This window comes from Macaca thibetana, chromosome 8, assembly GCF_024542745.1.
Source record: "Macaca thibetana thibetana isolate TM-01 chromosome 8, ASM2454274v1, whole genome shotgun sequence".
NCBI lineage: Eukaryota > Metazoa > Chordata > Mammalia > Primates > Cercopithecidae > Macaca > Macaca thibetana.
The window spans coordinates 46995497-47014877 of record NC_065585.1 but is presented as its reverse complement, the minus strand read 5'-3'; the positions used below and the strand labels follow the sequence as shown (position 1 = coordinate 47014877).

At 41.3% G+C, this 19381-nt stretch overlaps 2 protein-coding genes across 4 annotated transcripts in view; one reads left to right on the top strand and one right to left on the bottom strand.

The window, feature by feature from the left end:
- The window catches only part of RIDA (reactive intermediate imine deaminase A homolog), a 319353-nt gene that overhangs the window by 25248 nt on the left and 274724 nt on the right, over nt 1-19381 (bottom strand). The gene's annotated exons all lie outside the window — the stretch shown is intronic.
- Nucleotides 1-19381, top strand: part of POP1 (POP1 homolog, ribonuclease P/MRP subunit) — a 43424-nt gene that overhangs the window by 8684 nt on the left and 15359 nt on the right. For all 3 annotated transcript variants that reach the window (XM_050801196.1, XM_050801198.1, XM_050801197.1), the window contains exons 3-11: nt 2568-2735; nt 3329-3504; nt 5127-5375; nt 8938-9025; nt 9471-9658; nt 11476-11732; nt 11855-11948; nt 15113-15224; nt 15824-15943. In XM_050801196.1, coding sequence (XP_050657153.1) covers nt 2568-2735; nt 3329-3504; nt 5127-5375; nt 8938-9025; nt 9471-9658; nt 11476-11732; nt 11855-11948; nt 15113-15224; nt 15824-15943 — 1452 coding nt within the window. The remainder of the gene's footprint in view (nt 1-2567; nt 2736-3328; nt 3505-5126; nt 5376-8937; nt 9026-9470; nt 9659-11475; nt 11733-11854; nt 11949-15112; nt 15225-15823; nt 15944-19381) is intronic.

Sequence of the window (19381 nt, the reverse complement as noted above, 5' to 3'; positions counted from 1 at the left end):
TGCCATGTGATAAACACATATTATCCTCACAGTGTTTTAAGATTATAGTGGCTTAATAATTAACACCACAGTTGAAATAAGCAGAAACACTATGAAATTCTCTACTGATCTCTCCTTTAATTTACAGACAGTTTTTTTTTTTTTTTTTTTTTTTTTGAGACAGAGTCTTGCTATGTCGCCCAGGCTGGAGTACAATGGTGCGATCTTGGCTCACTGCAACATCCACCTCCTGGGTTCAAGCGATTTTCCTGCCTCAGCCACCTGAGTGGCCGAGACTACAGGCGTGTGCCGCCACTCTTGGCTAATTTTTGTACTTTTAGTAGAGACAGGGTTTCACCATGTTGGCCAGTCTGGTCTCAAATTCCTAACCTCAAGTGATCCACCTGCTTCAGCCTCCCAAAGTGCTGGGATTACAAGCGTGAGCCACTGCACCTGGCCACAGGCAGATATTTAATGTTGTCTTATAGTCATAATTCCCAGACACTTGTGTGCTAGTGTTGCCTTTTTTTTTGGAGACAGAGTCTTGCTCTGTTGCCTGTGCTGGAGTGCAGTGGTGCGATCTTGGCCCACGGCAACCTCTGCCTCCTGGATTCAAGCAATTATCCTGCCTCAGCCTCCCAAGTAGCTGGGACTACAGTCACATGCTGCCACACCCGGGTAATTTTTTGTATTTTAGTAGAGATGGGGTTTAACGTGTTGCCCAGGCTGGTCTTGAACTCCTGAGCTCAGGCAATCCGCCCACCTTGGCCTCCCAAAGTGCTGGGATTACAGGCGTGAACTACTGCGCCTGGCTGGAAATTTTGCTTTTAAAATTTTTAAGACAGGGTCCCACTCTGTTGCCCATGCTGGAGTGCAATGGCACAGTCGTGGCTCACTACAACCTTGACCGCCTGGGCTCACGTGATCCTCCCACCTCAGCTTCCCGAGTAGCTGGGGCTACAAGCGTGTGCCACTGTGCCCAGCTAATTTTTTTTTTTTTTTTTTGTAGAGACAGGGTTTCGCCACGTTGACCAGTTAGTCTCAAACTCCTGGACTCAAGTGATCCGCCCACCTTGGCCTCTCAAAGTGCTGGGATTAGAGGTGTGAGCCACCACATCCATCCTGGAACTTTGCTTTTAGTTATTTATTTAGTATAGTAGCTCTCAATTTGAGTGTGGTGGAGAATTAGGATAAAATACTGTATACAATCATGTGGATTATAGTATTAAGGGAGTGTCGTTTGGGCTGCTGTAACAAAATACAGGTTGAGCATTCTTGATCCAAAGATCTGAAATCTGAAGTCCTCCAAAATCCAAAACTTTTTGAGCACTGACATGACACAACAGGTGGCAAATTCCACATCCTACCTCATGTAATGGGTCACAGTCGAAATGCAGGCATATAACACACAGTTTATTCAGCATTCCCATGGGAAAACAGATGTTCCCAGCCCCCTTCAGCTGGGATATAAATATTTCCAAGCACTCCTAGATTTCACCACCTAAGCACACCTGCAAAGACAAATAAAATGGCATGTAATTTTTACTGTTAAATACTTACATGTGAATCAGCGTGAGAAAGTGATTTCTTATCAGTAGCATATAGATTCCGAGTCAGGAAGGGTGCTGATGCCAGCCAACCACAGATTGTCCACAGGGCGGCTGAGATAGTGGCACCTTTGCTTTCTGATGCTTCAAGTATACAATGTGCAAAAAGTTTCCTGCACAAATTATTAAAAATATTGTATAAAATTACCTTCGGGCTATGAGTGATAAGGTAAAAGAAACATAATTGAATTTTGTCTTTAGACTTGTGTTCTAAGATACCTTAGACTTGTGTTCAAGATACCTCATTTTATATGTGTATGGATATTCCAAAATCCAAAAAAAATTGGAATTTGAAACACTTCTGGTCCCAGTTATTTCAGATGAGGGATACTCAACCTGTATCTTACTGGGTAGCTTATAAATAACAAATGTATTTCTCACAGTTCTGAGGGCTGAAAAGTCCAAGATGAAGGAGCCAGCAGGTTTGGTGACTGGTGTGGGCCTGCCTTCTGCTTCATATACATCACCTTTTTACTGGGTTCTCACATGGTGGAAGGAGCGAGGGTCTCTGTGAGCACTCCTTTATAAGGATACTAATCTCATTCATGAAGGCTCTACCCTCATGACCTAATCGCCTCCTAAAGGCCCCACCTCCTAATACCATCACCTTGGGGGTTAGAATTTCAACATTGGAATTTTGGGGGACATAAGCATTCAGACCATACCAGGGAGCTTAGATTTGACATTCATGTTGCACTGTTTATAGGAGAAAATTTCCCCTGTATCTGTTATATCCAGGGTCCTTTATATGTCATCCTGACATGATTACCTTGTGTGCTACCTACTAGCTTTGTGACCTCAGGCAAGTGAATTCACCTTCCTACTTAAGATTCCTCTTTAAAAATAAGTAGTAATAGCCACCTTACAGGGTGACTGTAGGATTGAAAACACGGTCAGTGTTGCCACCCAACAAATACTAGTTCTCCACTATAATTTTTATCTCTGATAAAGGTGACATGTTTCTTTTTGAAAATATACTAGAGCCTCATCCTGGAACTTCACGACAATGGCAAACCAGAGTCAACCCCCACTCTCTGCCTGACCCTGATGTGAATGAGCAGTCTTCCTCCAAAGGGATGTTTAGAAAAAAGGGAGGATGGAAAGCAGGTCCCGAGGGCACGTCTCAGGAGATCCCCAAGTATATAACCGGTGGGTACTCATAAAGAAGTGCAGTTTGCTTGTATTTTGAGCTCTTCATGTCTAGTGCAGCAACAAACTGACCTCCTTGTGGTCCTGGCTCTGCCTCCCCTGCCTCTCCTCTCCTCCTCCCACTTCAGATCCTTCTCACCTCTAGCCTGGACTTTGACCAGAGCTTCCTTGGGCTTAATGGCTCTCCCTTCTTCAGTTTCTCTCCCTGTCTCTTACTCGTCTTCTTACAAGTCTTTGTGAACTGTTCCTCTTTGTCTTAGCCCCCATGCCTGTCTTGTTTTACATATGCCATCCATACTCAGCATGGCATTCTCCAAAGATGGAAAATTGCATATGCACTAATGGCAACCAAACCTTTATTTAAAGGGCCTGGAGACAGGCCCTTTCCAGCCTCTTCTGTTCTTCACCCTATAATCCCCAACCACACTACCACATTAAACCCTGTATTCCTTGTACATACCTTAGATGTGCTTTCTGGTCTCTCTTTACGCCTTCTTGGTGGAGGAATTCACTTAAATTTCCCCAGCAGCCTGTTTATTCTCCAGCGTTAATTCAAGATTGGTGTTTAATGACGTTGTCAATTCTTTCAACAGCTTCTACTTTTGCTCAAGCACGAGCTGCTGAAATCAGTGCTATGTTAAAAGCTGTGACCCAGAAGTCTTCAAATTCACTGGTTTTCCAGACTCTGCCACGGCACATGCGACGAAGAGCCATGAGCCACAATGTCAAACGTCTTCCCAGACGGTTACAGGAGATTGCACAGAAAGAGGTTGGAGTTCCACTTAGTGTAAATGTTTAGAGTAGTAACTCCTAGAAGAAATTGAGAAGTATTGACCTAATAGAATTTATTAAAAATGAAAACCAAGGCTGGGCATGGTGGCTCACACCTGTAATCCCAGCACTTTGAGAGGCTGAGGTGGGCAGATTGCTTGAGCCCAGGAGTTCAAGACCAGCCTGAGCAACATGGCGAAACCTCATCTCTACAAAAAAATCCCAAAATTAGCTGGGCGTGGTGGTGCATGTGTGCCTGTAGTCCCAGCTACTTGGAAACTGAGATGGGAGGATCCCCTGAGCCAGGGGAGGCTGAGGCTACAATGAGCTGTGATCGCGCTACTGTACTCCAGCCTGGGCGACAGTGAGACCTTGTCTAAAGAGAAAACAAACAAACAAAAACCTCAGAAAACAACACCCTCATGGTTTTTGTTTTTGTTTTGCATATATTTGATTTAATTATTATCCAAACTTCTGCTTCCCTCCAAGCCAAATTAACAGACAATTGGCTATTACAGGTGCTTTGAAATACAGCATTTGATACTCCTCTTTTGTAAGGATGTTGAATAGTTTATGTTCCCTTCCCAAATGTAAAAAAAACCTGACCCTCTTACCAAGTAGTTTTGGATTTGTGTTTTTGGAGTGTGGCCAGCTTGGGGTAGGAAGGTTAAAAAAAGCAACATCAATGCTTAGCATTTGCTTTCTGACTTTTTCAAAGTTGAAAACTTGAACTGGGTTTTAATTTTTGTGCAAGTCTAATTGTGTTTTGGCTTCACCAGAATTCTAGACTTGAACATTCTAAGATTAAGCCAATGTCTTTACTAATTGGTTTAAAACCTATTTATTGAGCAGCCTTCTATGTACCATTGCTATGCTAGTGGTGGGGTTTGAGTTCAAGAGGGAAAACTAACAAGGAATTTTATGCTTTCTGGATTTAAATGTAAAGTCTATTTGCCAGTGATAGCATTCAGCATGTGTCTGTCTGTAGCCTAACTGAAATGAAATGTGTGGATTTTCCTCACTTATATTATTTTTGGTCTTAAGTTTTTGGTTTTAGTTACAGTTCTACAGGTTAAAATGACAACAAGAAGCTAACATTTGACTTCTTCTTTCTTGCCCTCTAATACTAATAGCCATATATCTTCCTTCTCTACTTACATTGAAGAAACCAAGTTAACAATTTTTTTTTTTTTTTTTGAGACAGAGTCTCGCTTTGTCCCCCAGGCTGGAGTGCAGTGGCGCGATCTCGGCTCACTGCAAGCTCCGGTTCCCGGGTTCACACCATTCTCCTGCCTCAGCCTCCCAAGTAGCTGGGACTGCAGGCGCCTACCACCACACCCGCTAATTTTTTGTATTTTTTTTAGTAGAGACGGGATTTCACCGTGTTAGCCAGGATGTTCTCGATCTCCTGACCTCGTGATTTGCCCACCTTGGCCTCCCAAAGTGCTGGGATTACAAGCATGAGCCACCGCGCCCGGCCCCAAGTTAACAATTTACGCAAACTAATGGGATCTACAAAATATTCCACTTAATCTAAAGTTATTTGTTTGCATTCCTAACCATTAACTCTGTTTTGAGATTCTTACAAACTGGGATATGTCTCTTTTCTTGAAACTATAGGCGGAGAAAGCTGTACATCAGAAAAAAGAACATTCAAAAAATAAATGCCATAAAGCTCGAAGATGTCACATGAACCGGACGCTAGAATTTAACCGTAGACAAAAGAAGAACATTTGGTTAGAAACCCACATCTGGCATGCCAAGCGGTTTCACATGGTCAGGAAGTGGGGCTACTGCCTTGGGGAGAGGCCAACAGTCAAGAGCCACAGAGCCTGCTATCGAGCCATGACAAACCGGTGCCTCCTGCAGGTGAGCTTTCCCAGTGGGCTTTCTTGTTATTTTTGTTTGATCCTTTCCTATTGAGACCTTTAGAATAGTTGATGGTATGCCAAGCCCCGTTTATGTGGTTATTCATTGGAAAAATGATTCCTGAGCATGAGGCCCGGGTCCTTTGCCAGATACTGGAGATCAGGCAGCCTATAGTTAGGGGAGTGACTGACATTGATCAAATGATTTCCAGATATGTGATTGTAAGGGAAAAGCATACAGTATGATGAGCATTTCTAACCTGCTCATCACACTGGAGGGCATCCCCTAGAAGTGCTGCTTGAACTGAGCTCTCAGGGATAAGATGGGAGAGGGGGAAGGCAGAAGGAAGCCAGGTGAGAGTGAAGAACTGGAATCAATTCTGTGTGACAGAGATGAAGAGGAGAGCAAGGCAACATGAGGGCGAGGTTAGGCTGGAGAAAAGAGTAGGAACCAGATCGTGCAGGTCTCGTTGATCATATCAAGCTTTATTCACTATAGATTAATCTAACAGTCATTCACCAATAACAGATATTTCAGAATCTACTGTATACCCTGAACAGGGTTCAAAATGCTGGTCTAGGTGTTTATGGGTCAGTGGGATGCTAAAGGATGTTTTAAATTTTAAAAGCTTTGAGAGGACACATTATTTTAGAGCCTGTTAATAGTATTTATCTGATTGTTCCCTCCTCTCCGTAGCTAATTCAATTGCTTTCTGTTTCTTCCAATACATATTTAGAAATTTGTTCTTTGCAGAAGGGCCTATCTTTCAATGGCAGAATGGCCTTGGCCAAATTTTGAAAGCGATTATTATTGGTGTCCTTTGATACCCCTTGAGAGTAAGCAATACAAGAATCTTTTTTAAAAATCGTGGTCAAATATACATAACAAAACCATTTGACCATTTTAAGTGTACAGTTCTGTGGCATTAAGTATGTTTATGTTGTGTAATCAGTACCACCATCCATCTCCATTTTATCCTCCCAAACTGAAACTCTGTACTCATTAAGCACTAACTCCCCATTCCTTCAGCCCCTGGCAGCCACCATTCTACTGTCTATCCAATAATTTGATCCTATAGGTACTTCATAGGAGTGAAATCGTATGATATTTGTCTTTTTGTGACTGGCTGATTTCATTTAGTATAATGTCTTAAAATTCATCCATGTTGTAGCATATGTCAGAATTCCCTTCCCTTTTAAGGCTGAAGATGTATTCCATTGTAGGTATATACCATATCTTGATTATCCATTTATCTGTCAGTGGACATTTGGCTTACTTCCACCTTTTGGCTATTGTAAATAATGCTGCTGTGAGCATGGATATGCAAATATCACTACAATCCCTGCTTTCAGTCCCTTTGAGTATATCCCCAGAAGTGTAATTGCTGGATCATATGATAATTGTATGGTAATTTTATGTTTAATTTTTTGAGGTACTGCTTTACCATTTTCCATAGCAACCGTATCATTTTGCATTCCCGCCAGCAATACACAAGGGTTCCAATTTCCCATCATCCTTGTCAGTACTTATTACTTATTTATTTGTTTGATCACAGTCATTATAATGAGTGTGAAGTGAATAAGAGCACCTTTTAGGAGTCTTTGATTTGAGAACTCAGCAGCAGAAATCATAGATTATAGTCAAGTTCCTCATTCACATTGAGGAAGCTGGGTTCTAGAGAGATGAAGTGACTTGCCTGGGCTCACACAGCTTGTTGGTGGCCTACATAGCACTTGGGTGGCTGATTCCCCTGGCCTGCGCTTTTTCCACTGTCCTCTGCCAATGAGTTACTTTTCATTTTGGGCAGAATTTTTGCTAAAGTTATTAGATACTTTTTTAAAAATTTGATCAGCCCTAAGTAATAAAAATAATAAGTAATAATAACAAATATTAGTGAGTGCTTAATATACGCCCTACCCAGTTTTAAATGCTTTGCATGTGTTTACTCATTTAATCCTCACAATAGTATGAGGTAAGGAGTTACCATTATTTCCATTTTACAGATGGAGAAACTGAGGTACAGAGAGGTTAGGTAATTTACCCATGACCATATGGCCAATGAGTGTTGAGGTTCAGATTTGAGCCCAGTTGCCTGACTCCAGGGTTCCACACTCTCAACCATTATTCTCTGCTGTCACTTGTTTGCACACATTTGGGTGAGGTTCCTCTGGCCACTGACAGCTGAGAGCTGGTCACTGGATAGGAAGATTTCTTTGTGTGAGTGATCATATTGATTAATGTGTGTTGTCAGAATCATAGCTATAATTTGCCTTTTAGTTCTAGTTGCTGAGTGCACTGAAACTGCTTAAAGGTGCCATAGCAGAAGGGTTGGTTTGGCAGGTCACCGAGCCTGATTAGAATGCTGGCTTCTCCACTTAATGACTCTGTGTCTTTGTTCAAGTAACAATCTCTGTGTCACAGTGTCCTTGTCTATCAGATAAGATAACCATACTTGGTACATCTGGTTGTGAGGAAGACTAAATGACAGTTCATGTAAAGAGTTAACTCATTGCTGGTACTCAGTAACCCTTCAATGACTATTAACTATTACAGGCCAGGCATGGCAGCTCATGCTTAGAATCACAGCACTTTGGGAGGCTGAGGCAGGAGGATTGCTTGAGTCCTGGGGTTCAAGACCAGTCTGGGCAACATAGTGAGACTCTGTCTCTGAAAAAAAAAAAAAAAAAAAAGCTGGGTGTGGTGGCTCATACCTGTAGTCCCAGCTACTTGGGAGGCTGAGGCAGGAGGATTGCTTGAGCCTAGAAGTTGAGATTTCTGTAGCTGTGATTGCACCTCTGTACTCTAGCATTGGCAACAGAGTAAGACCCCATCTCAAAAACAAAACAAAACAAACTATTAGAACTGTTATTATGATTATGGATACTATAACTATTGAAACTTTTAACATTGATTTCATTAGCTTAGTTTGATCTCTCTTCATCTTACTTAAAATTCTATGTTATTACTTTTACTTTCTTTGTACTGTGCTTAAAGTTGCATATCATGGTTAAGATTGAGCATGGGAGAAATATGGGATGTATTAATTGCAATATTGTATCTCTAGGCTTAGTGTTAAGTAATCTTGAGGTCCTGAATTACCTAACCAAATTGAGCAACCTGAGCATAATTTTTCAGAATTCATTACTGTTTTCCTTATTTTACTTTGGTTTCTTATCTTAGGTAGATTTTGGGGGTGAACGGTTCTTTACTTAGAAGCAACAGTTATATACCTTCCATAGAACCTGTCTATGAATATGGGATAAAACGTAGATTATCTAAAAGGTAGGATACTGTAACTTACATTTTTAAATGGAGATTCATTTTTATTTTGGTTCGGATTGGTTTAAAAATATTTGCTAAGGTAACAGGAATGGACGGGTTTAGGTATTTTTTCCCCTAAACCATCGGGCAGGAGAAGGTTTAGATTTTGACATATGAGAACATAGCTTTAGCAATTTGTTTTGTGTCTTAAGCCTCTAAAGGTTTTGTGATGTGGCTTTTGGCTTCTTAGCAGTTTTGCCTGTGTAAATTCCTAAGTACTTGTGTCTCCCGCTTTGTGCAGGATTTATCCTACTACTGTTGTTTGGAGTTGAAAGGCAAAGAGGAAGAAATACTAAAGGCACTTTCTGGAATGTGTAGCATAGACACAGGTAAACTTGTTTTAAAGCTGAGTTCTATTTTAGTCTTTATATATTTATTCCTTTCATAAAGAAGTGTCTACTGTAAGCATTTTGGAATTCAAACATATAGAAAAATGTGTGAGACACTAATCATTCCCGATGAAAATATTAATTTAAGAACAGTTGGGTTGGCTTTTAAATCATTTCTAACATTGTCAAGTTTTACACTTGACAATGTGATAGAGTCATTTTTCTGGTGGGGTGAACTTGACAGAAAGAAACTTGAAGCTCTCATTATTCATTTAACACATATTTGTTGAGAACTTACTGTGTGCCAGGCTTTGATCTGAGCAATCCTCACAACCAAAACTTCACCTCTCATGGAGGCAGACAGTGAATGACAGTGTGGCTATCAGGAAATAGGACTGCAGTCTCAATACCTGGAATTATGGAATTTTGCTTTTGTTGATGTCAGGACTGACGTTTGCAGCAGTTCACTGCTTGTCTGGAAAGCGCCAAGGGAGCCTTGTGCTTTATCGGGTGAATAAATATCCCAGAGAAATGCTTGGGCCTGTTACGTTTATCTGGAAGTCCCAGAGGACCCCTGGTGACACTTCTGAGAGCAGGCAGCTGTGGATCTGGCTGCATCCAACCCTTAAACAGGTATAATCTTTCAGGTTAGCTCCTATTATTCTGAAACTGCATTTTTAATTACAGCTGGAAGTCAATACTGTAGAAATGTACATAGTGTAAAGATTTGTCTGATAGTCTGATATTTGTATATGGGAGGCTCTGTGAATATTGAATGAAGTGAATTTTTAAAAAACTTATAAAATTTGTGTTTAAAAATGTCTAGTTGACAAAAAGCAAATATATTCGCAGTATATAATATGATGATTTGATGTACATGTTGTGTACCACAATCAAATAACACATCCATCACCACCCATGCTGTACGTTAGATCCCCAGAACTTGTTCTTCAAATAGAATGAAGTGAGGGAGGGGCATGGTTTCTCATGCCTCTAATCCCCCCACTTTGGGAGGCTGAAGCAATTGGATCGCTTGAATCCAAGAGTTTGAGACTAGGCTGGGCAACATGGTGAAACCCCGTCTCTGCAAAAAAGACAAAAATTAGCTGGGATTGGTGGCATGCGCCTGTAGTCTCAGCTACTTGGGAGGCTGAGGCAGGAGGATCGCTTTGAGCCCAGGAGGCAGAGTTGCAGTGAGGTGAAATCGTGCTATTGCGCTCCAGCCTGGGTGACAGTGAGACCCTGTCTTGAAAAAAAAAAAAAATGAAACTAATCCTGACCTCTCATATTTTTAGTAAGTCATAAGTAGAAGTAGAGATAAAAACCAGCCTTATGCTAATTATTTGAAATGTTGAATTGGAACTAATGTTTCTACCATGACTGAAGTGGTTCACTAGTATCTAGGTGCTAATTGGAGCCTATTTGATAATGAAAAGCTATTTCTGAGTACTTCTGATGATTTTTCACACTGAATTCAGCTTAGCTTCCCTTCTTTAGCATACTCACTACTTAAAAAAAATTTAGTCAGAGTGATCATGTTGTTTTCATAATATTTGACTAACCCTACCCCTAACCCCAGCCCTAACCCATTTTAAATTTTAAATTTCAATTTTTTTTGTTTAAAGTGACATGCACTACTCAGAACACCCCAAAACGCTTTTTTAAAAAATTAAAATTAGGTTAAAATATATATATATTTTTTGAGACAGGGTTTTGCTCTGTCATTGAGACTTGAGTGCAGTGGTGCAGTCATAGCCCACTGCAGCCTCTACTTCCTGGGCTCAAGTGATCCTCCTACCTCAGCCTCCTGAGTAGCTTAGACTACAGGGGTATGCCACCGTGTCCACCTAAATATTTTTTTATTTTGTGTAGAAACAAGGTCTCCCTATGTTGTCCAGGGTGGTCTCAAACTCCTGGGCGGAAGCCATCCTCCCGCCTCAGCTTCCCAAAGTGCTGGGATTACAGACGTGAGCCACCACACCTGGTCCAAAAAAGCTTTTTGGTGATTAATTTAAGTTAATCTGTGAAGGGATAAAAATGTGAATTTTTTTTTTGAGATGGAGTCTCGCTCTGTTGCTCAGGCTGGATTGTGATGGCATGATCTCAGCTCACTGCAACCTCTGCCTCCCAGGCTCAAGCGATTCTCCTTCCTCAGCCTCCTGAGTAGCAGAGATTACAGGTGCCTGCCACCACACCCAACTAGTTTTTGTACTTTTTAGTAGAGATGGAGTTTTGCCATGTTGGTCAGGCTGGTCTCGAACTCCTGACCTCGGGCGATCTACCCACCTCGGCCTCCCAAAGTGCTGGGATTACAGGTATGAGCCACCATGCCCGGCCAAAAATGTTAATTTTTAAAGCGATAAAAAAAAAAACAAACATAACCCAACTAAATTTGTCATAATATATTTAAATTTCAGGATTTTAAAGTGAATATTTAAATATATTTTTAGGATATCTTAGAGGAAATAAAAGCAGCGTGCCAGTGCGTGGAACCCGTCAAATCAACTGTCTGCATCACTGACCCACTTCTGACACAATCCCAAGAAAAAAGCCAAACTGAATTGCCTGATGAGAAAATTGGCAAGAAAAGAAAAAGGAAAGATGATGGAGAAAATGCTAAACCAATTAAAAAAATTATCGGCGATGGAACTAGAGATCCATGTCTACCATACGCTTGGATCTCTCCAACCACAGGCATTGTAATCAGGTATGAGTTGAATTTACTTTGAACCTACTGAATATTTTCAGTGAAAACTTGCTCTGTTTTTGTCAGTGGCACAGATGTTGTGTGATGGAAGTTTCCATTTTAAGATCTTCTTTCTTTTTCAGCGATTTGACGATGGAGATGAACAGATTCCGGCTGATTGGGCCACTTTCCCACTCCATCCTAACTGAAGCAATAAAAGCTGCTTCTGTCCACACTGTAAGAGTAAAAGTGATGGTAGTGTTTTATTCTAATTATGTTTTTCCTGTCAAATTTGTGAAACCTAATATATAATTTGGTAACATTTTGGGCCATGGCTTTTAGATGTTTATTTCCCTACTTATTATCAAAGATTTCGTTATCTTTCACTTCTCCTAGAAGACCACAACTAAGTGGATATGATCAGTAAACTGACTGTTCTTATTTAAATACAGACTGCTCTGGTAGCTATGAGCCTTGTAGAGGGTCTTAACTTCGGCTTCATAGGTAGGGAGTCTCTAAAATCCCTGAAATTGTGTGCCAGATTTTGTGCATTTGTGCTTGTGCCACGTAGGTTTTATTTCTTTTTTTTTTTTTTCCCCAAGATGGAGTCACGTTCCGTCGCCCAGGCTGGAGTGCAATGGTGCAATCTTAGCTCACTGCACCCTCTGCCTCCCGGGTTCAAGCGCTTCTCTTGCCTCAGCCTCCCGAGTAGCTGAGACTATAGGTGCGCACCACCAGGCCCAGCTAATTTTTGTATTTTTAGTAGAGACAGTGTTTCACCATGTTGACCAGGCTGGTCTTGAACTCCTAACCTCAGGTGATCCACCCACTGTGGCCTCCCAAAATGCTGGGATTACAGATGTGAGCCACCACACCCGGCTGGTTTTCTGGGGCTAGTTTTAGGACTCTAGAATCCCTGAAAAGGTTAAGAGCGCTATGTCTAGGGCAGAACTTCCAGTAGAGCTTTCTGTGAGGATGATGTTCCTTTGTGCTGTCCAGTACGATAGCCGTTAGCCACATGTGGCAGCTGAATACTTGAATTGTGGCTGGAGTGACTGAGGGACTGAATTTATACCTTTACTTTAATTAACTAAAAATTAAGTCTGAGTAGCTCTATTGGCAAGTGGCTAGCATAGAGACTAGATTAGGAATCCGTACCCTAGGTTCAGGTCCAGTTTGTTTTCTGGTCTTAGTGCAATTAACTTTTCAATGCCTGTGCCTCTCACTGACTTGACATGGTCAAATATGATGATAGAGCTGAATAGATTCTGAGTTTTTAGAAGTTTTTAAAATACAAAAGCTACTTTTCTCCATCTTCACTGCCTCTGCTCTACTCTCAACCAGTGTTGTCTCTTACCTGAACACTTAGGGGATCAGGAAAGGATTCTAGAGGGAACCTTAAGTTTCCTCCATTCCTCCTCTTTTTCAGCCCATTCTCCACACAGGAGGCAGAGTGATTTTTTGATAATTTATTCACCTCTTGTTGCTTCCTGATAAAAAGTTTTTGAATAGCTTCTCATTATAATTAAGATAAAATCCAAAGTGCTCAATGTGACCCACGTAATCTTGTGCCTTCTTGCCTCTGAGGCCTCATTTCTTCTCACCTTCTACACTTCAGCCACCCTGACCTTCTTTCAGGTTCTAGAATGTCAGTTCTTGTCTCCCTTAGAGCTTTTGCACCTGTTTTTTTCTTCCAACTACTGAGCATTCTGCCTCCACCACTCTTTGCTTGGCTGAACCATCCTCATTCTTCAGGTTTCAGTCTCTAACATTTCCCTCTAGTATCCTTTCCTGATCCCCCAAGTTAAACTACATCCCTCCTGTTGTTTTCAGAGCATCTTGCAAATTTCCTCAATTTGTATGTATGGATTTGTGTATTTATGTAATGTCTGTGTCTCTCACGAGACTGTGAGCTTCATAAGGGTGAGGATAGGGTTGGTCCTGTTTTTTACTCCCTCCCCAGTGCTTAGCACAATGCCTGGCACAGAGAGGGTGCCCCGTACTCCCTCCCCAGTGCTTAGCACAATGCCTGGCACAGAGAGGGTGCCCCGTAGTAGCTAATAAGTTGTGGAGCAAAGATTTGAACCTACGAAGTTTGGTTCCAGAGCCTGTACTGTAAACCACTAAGCTGTGCTACCTGAGTTTCTGTGAGTAAATGGTACCTTTGCTTTTGCTTTTTTTTTTTTTTTTGTGAGACAGAGTCTCGCTGTGTCACCCAGGCTGGCGTGCAGTGGCACAATCTCAGCTCACTACAACCTCCACCTCTTAGATTCAAGCAGTTCTCATACCTCAGCCTCCTGAGTAGCTGGGATTACAGGCGCCAGCCAACACACCTGGCTAATTTTTTGTGTATTTTTAGTAGAGGTTTCGCCATATTGGCCAGGCTGGTCTCCAACTCCTGGCCTCAAGTGATCCGCCTGCCTCGGCCACCCAAAATGCTGTCATTACAGGCGTGAGCCACTGCACCCGGCCATGAGTGCTTCTTTAGGATCTGTAAGTGCACATCCTACTTCAATGAACTTCAGCATGAGTTGTGGCTATAGATTCCCTTCTTGCCATGCACATGATACTTGAAGAGCTTTTTGAAATCTTCCTCAATTCCTAGTTCCATGTGGAAAAGATAAACATTTCTAGGAATACTGTAGTAGTAGTATATCCTTTATCTGGAGAGTTCTTCAAGAGGTACTGGTTTGATTTTCCTTTGGTGAGGAACATTTTATTGCTTACATTGGAGATGATGAAGTTAGCTCTAGTGGAAGAGGACCAGGCGCGGTGGCTCACACCTGAAATCCCAGCTCATTGGAAGGCTGAGGTGGGTTGATTGCTTGAGCCCAGAAATTCAAGACCAGCCTGGGCACCATAGTGAGACAATGTATCTACAAAAAATAAGTTTAAAAAATTAGCTGGACATGGTGGCGTGTGACTGTAGTTCCAGCTCCCAGCCACTTGAGAGGCTGAAGTGGGAGGATCACTTGAGCCTGGGAGATTGAGGCTGCAGTGAACCGTGGTCGGGCCACTGCACTCCAGACTGGGTGACAGAGTGAGACTGTGTCAAAAAAATAAAAAAAGGTAAGAGAGGAGCGAGGCCTCCTTTGTTGGTACTGTGCTCTGGAGAGACTGGGTGTGAAGTATCTTAGTGAGTTAGTCTATGAAAGCCATAGATGATTTTCCTCATGTGAAATCTTGAGAGAAGTGTAATACTATATCCTTGCTGCTAACTGAAAGAGTAGTCTGGTATCAACTACTATGTTAAGTATAGTGGCAGCTTCCCTGGTTCACCCCATAACACATTCATTTCCACACACAGAAGAAGAAAGAGTGGGGGCTGATATCACAACCATGACAAAATTATGAGGGTGGATTCATTGTTCGCCCGGTGAATAGCGGTTGTTGTTTTTCAGGTGGGAGAGGACACAGAGGAGACACCTCACCGCTGGTGGATAGAAACCTGTAAGAATCCTGACAGCGTTTCCCTTCATTGCAGACAAGAAGCCATTTTCGAGTTGTTGGGAGGTATACAAAGGGAAGACCGGGTTGTGTTGGGGAGGGAAGGGGGCTAAAAGAGCCTTTTGCAGTTGGGCCTCCAACGTGTAGTATTGCTTTTTAACCTGCTGCTATTGTGACACAGCAAGAGGACCAAGTAAGAGAGGGACTGAACTCAGTGAATAAACACTATATTCATGCCTGGTCATGAAACAACAAACAAATGAGATGTTCATATTCTAAGTAACTGGCATTCTGATAGTGGAGATAAATGCATACGCCAGGTACTGACCTAAACTCTGTACTTAACTGCACACAACTGTGTTTTTGCTCATAGCTGCTATAGTTATCACTGATAGAAGCATATGTGTTCATTTCATAAAAGAACCTTTTTTTTATGTTGGCTTCATGTTTTTTTGTGAGAAACCTCATTCTTTATGAATGTTAACTTATTCTCTAAAAGTATCAATGGGAAGAGAGGGAATACATGCTTTTAAGTAATTAGTCCAAGAAAAATGTTTCATTGGAAAATCTGAAAGATTTAAAAATACAAACAAATATAGATGTATTATGAATGACCTTCTGTAAGCTTCTTTTGGTTGTTTTTGTTCTTTTTGTTGTTGTTAAAGGAATAACATCACCAGCAGAAATTCCGGCAGGTACTATTCTGGGACTGACAGTTGGGGATCCTCGAATAAATTTGCCCCAAAAGAAGTCCAAAGCTTTGCCCAATCCAGAAAAATGCCAAGGTAAAGTTCTAAAAACACCCCAGGTTTTCCTTACGATTTTGAGCAGGCCAGTCTTATTAGAAGAGTTCTGTCTCTGACACATCTCCAGTAACTTCATCTGTAAAAAATTAGGGCAGTCTCCTTACCTGCCCACTTTACAAACTGATTATGATCTGAGGAAATGGTACATGTGGAAGTGTCTTTTAGCTGTAAAACATGTAGCCTGATACTTATGTTCATTTTATTTTCCGAGTTCTCTTTTTTTAGTATCTAGTAAAACCTGTCTCTCTGCAAACTACGTTCTCTGAAAATGTCTGGCGTTTCAGAATTTTAATTGTGAGGAAGGGATCTGCACCCGAAGCTGGTCTTGTGCTCAGTGGAAGCCTCTGTCTGACCATACAGATGATCCAGGTTCGAATCCTGGCAAGGCCATCCCAGGTGCTGAAATATAAGATGTTTTGCTTTAGACTAAGTAGAATGGCCTGAGAAAGTTGTTTGGCTGGGGTGGCATAGGAGGTGGGTAAGGGGCTGGCTAAAATTTTGTTCTGATCTGAGATTGGCGGAAATTTTGATAGTGTCTCATTGTATTTACTGTCATTTAAACATGATCAGTTGGAGGAATAATTAAAATTACCATGGCAATCTTTGGAGGTAAAGTACAGGTTTGTGTTGTAACGACTTCAGAATTTTTTTTTTTGAGATGGAGTCTTGCTCTTGTCACCCAGGCTGGAGTGCAATGGCGTGATCACTTCTACCTCTGCGTCTCAGGTTCAAGCGATTCTCCTGCCTCAGCCTCCCGAGTAGCTGGGATTACAGGCGTCCACCACAACGCCTGGCTAATTTTTTTTTGTATTTTTCGTAGAGATGGGGATTCACGATGTTAGCCAGGCTGATCTCAAACTCCTGACCTCAGGTGATCCACCCAGTTCAGCCTCCCAAAGTGCTGGGATTACAGGCATGAGCCACCACGCCCGACCCAGAATTTTTTAAAAATGTAGTTAGATAGCTTATTGAGAGGGCAATAAATTACTCTGTCAGAACTTCACATAAAAGGTGGATTGGATGAGAGAGGAGTTTGAAGATACATAGGTAAGTTAGTTAATTATGAAGCCTAAGACTTCACTCAGTGAGTCATTGCCTCTTTCTTTTCTTTTCTTTTTTAATATCGATGTGGTCTGGTGCAACGTAAAAGTTGCAGCATTTACTACACCATTAAATGTTGACTATTATAATCACCTTAAAGCTATAAACTCTACTTAGTTTCTCTTGCTACCTCAAATCCTTTTTTGGAATGAGGTGATTATTAAATCCTCTCTAAGGCTTTTGTTTTAATATGAATCAGCTCAAGGAAAATTAAAAGTCTATCTTGAAAAACGTGATTTAATTTGACTCCTGAAGTCAAGCAATCCTTCTGCCTTGGCCTCCCAAAGTGCTGGGATTACAGGTGTGAGCCACCATTCCCAGCTAGAGAGCTTTTAAAAGGGAGGGTACATGAAGAACCTGAAGTGATAATGAATATTCTTAGATGCTTTGGAAAAGTTTGCTTGATCAGCTGGTTCTAGAATTTGAATTAAATCTTAATAATGTGTTTCTGCAAATCTTTTCAACTTTATTAACACAACATTTCACTATATAAGTAACTGGTTTTCTAGGTGAGATTTAAAAATATAATTTCTGCCGTACTAGCTGTTATTTTATTTGCGATCTTTAGTATTTGCCATTTTGCTTTGATGGATTATTTTAATTAGTTCTTACCTGTGAGAGATCAATTTCCTTTAGGAAATACTGAATTTACATCGTGCTCGTGGGCTTATCATCTTTCCCTTTGAACACTCTTTGGACTTTCCCGTACTACCCAAAACATGGAAGGAGAACAGCTGCCTTTGGCGTGATAGGCTGCAGGTCGTCCTTTATATTTAGAGCTCTTGCAAGCACTTTGAGAGCACTGACCTGCAGTGGACTTGAGCAGTGCCCAGTTAGCAGTCATTTCTCCGCTTCCCCTGGGCCCTTTGAACTGTTTTGCATATTTTATTTAAAATAGTTTAATCTGAAGGCTATAACTTTGTTTTTATTTGATTTCCAAATGAGAAAGCCTTTTACTGGTTACCTTTGCTTCTCTGAGTAAAACTCATTAAAAGAAAGTTTAATGTAACATTTGGTGATCTTTAAACACGTTTAAGAAAGAAGAAAGCCAGCGCCTGTCTTCAGTCTTTAAGTCACATTCTGGAGTTAATATAATCAATTCAAGAACTTTTGTCTGTGAAAGAAAACATGCTTTATATGAGTCTGGGGGAAGGACTCAGAATTACATTCACAAGTGGCAGTCATTCTAGGCACACTGATGTGGGTACTGATTCTAGGGTACTGATGTGAGTCTCAGCTGGGGGTATTGTTTTTCTCTTCCCAGTAAAGACTATTGACCTAAAAGGGCCTTCCCCTTAGCCTTCAGACATACTCCACTTTGTTGTAAATAGACTTTATTTTTTAATGCAGCTTTAGGTTCACAGCAAAATTGAGCATAAAGTACTAAGATCCCATGAACTTCCATCCCCCTGTATGCACCGCCACCACACAGTCCATGTCCTTACTAGAGTGGTACGTTTGTTACAGTCCATGAACCGACATTAACACATCATTATCACCTAAAGTCCTCAGTTTGTATTAGGGTTCACTCCTGGTGGTATATATACTCTATCGATTTTGACAAAGGTGTAATGACATACTCACCATAATAGCATCATACAGAATAGATTCACTGCCCTTCAAATCCTGTGTGCTCTGCCTATTCATCCTTTCTTTACCCCTAACTTCTGGTAACCACTGATCTTTTTACTACCTCCATAGTTTTGTGTTTTTTAGAATATTATATAAATGGAATCATACAATACATAGCCTTTTCAGATCGGCTTCTTTCACTTAGTAATATGCACTTAAATTTCCTCTATGTAGGCCAGGCATGGTGCCTCATGCCTGTAATCCCAGCACTTTGGGAGGCTGAGGCGGGCAGATCACCTGTGGTCAGGAGTTCAAGACCAGCTTGGCTAACATGGTGAAACCCTGTCTTTACTAAAAAAAAAAAAAAAATTGGCATAGTGATGGGTGCCTGTAATCCCAGCTACTCAGGAGGCCAAGGCAGGAGAATAGCTTGAACTTGGGAGGCAGAGGCTGCAGTGAGCTGAGATTGTGCCACTGCGCTCCAGTCTGGGCAACAGAGCAAGACTCCATCTTAAAAAAACAAAAAATTCCTCTGTGTTTCGCATGGCTCAATAGCGCATTTCTTTTTAGCTCAATAATATTCCCTTGTCTGGACATACTGTCTACTTTGTTTTATCTGTTGTTATTATTATCATTATTATTATTTTATTTATTTTTGAGACAGAGTCTCACTCTGTCACCCAGACCTAAGTGCAGTGGCGCAATCATGGCTCACTGCAGCCTTGACCTCCCAGACTCAAGCGA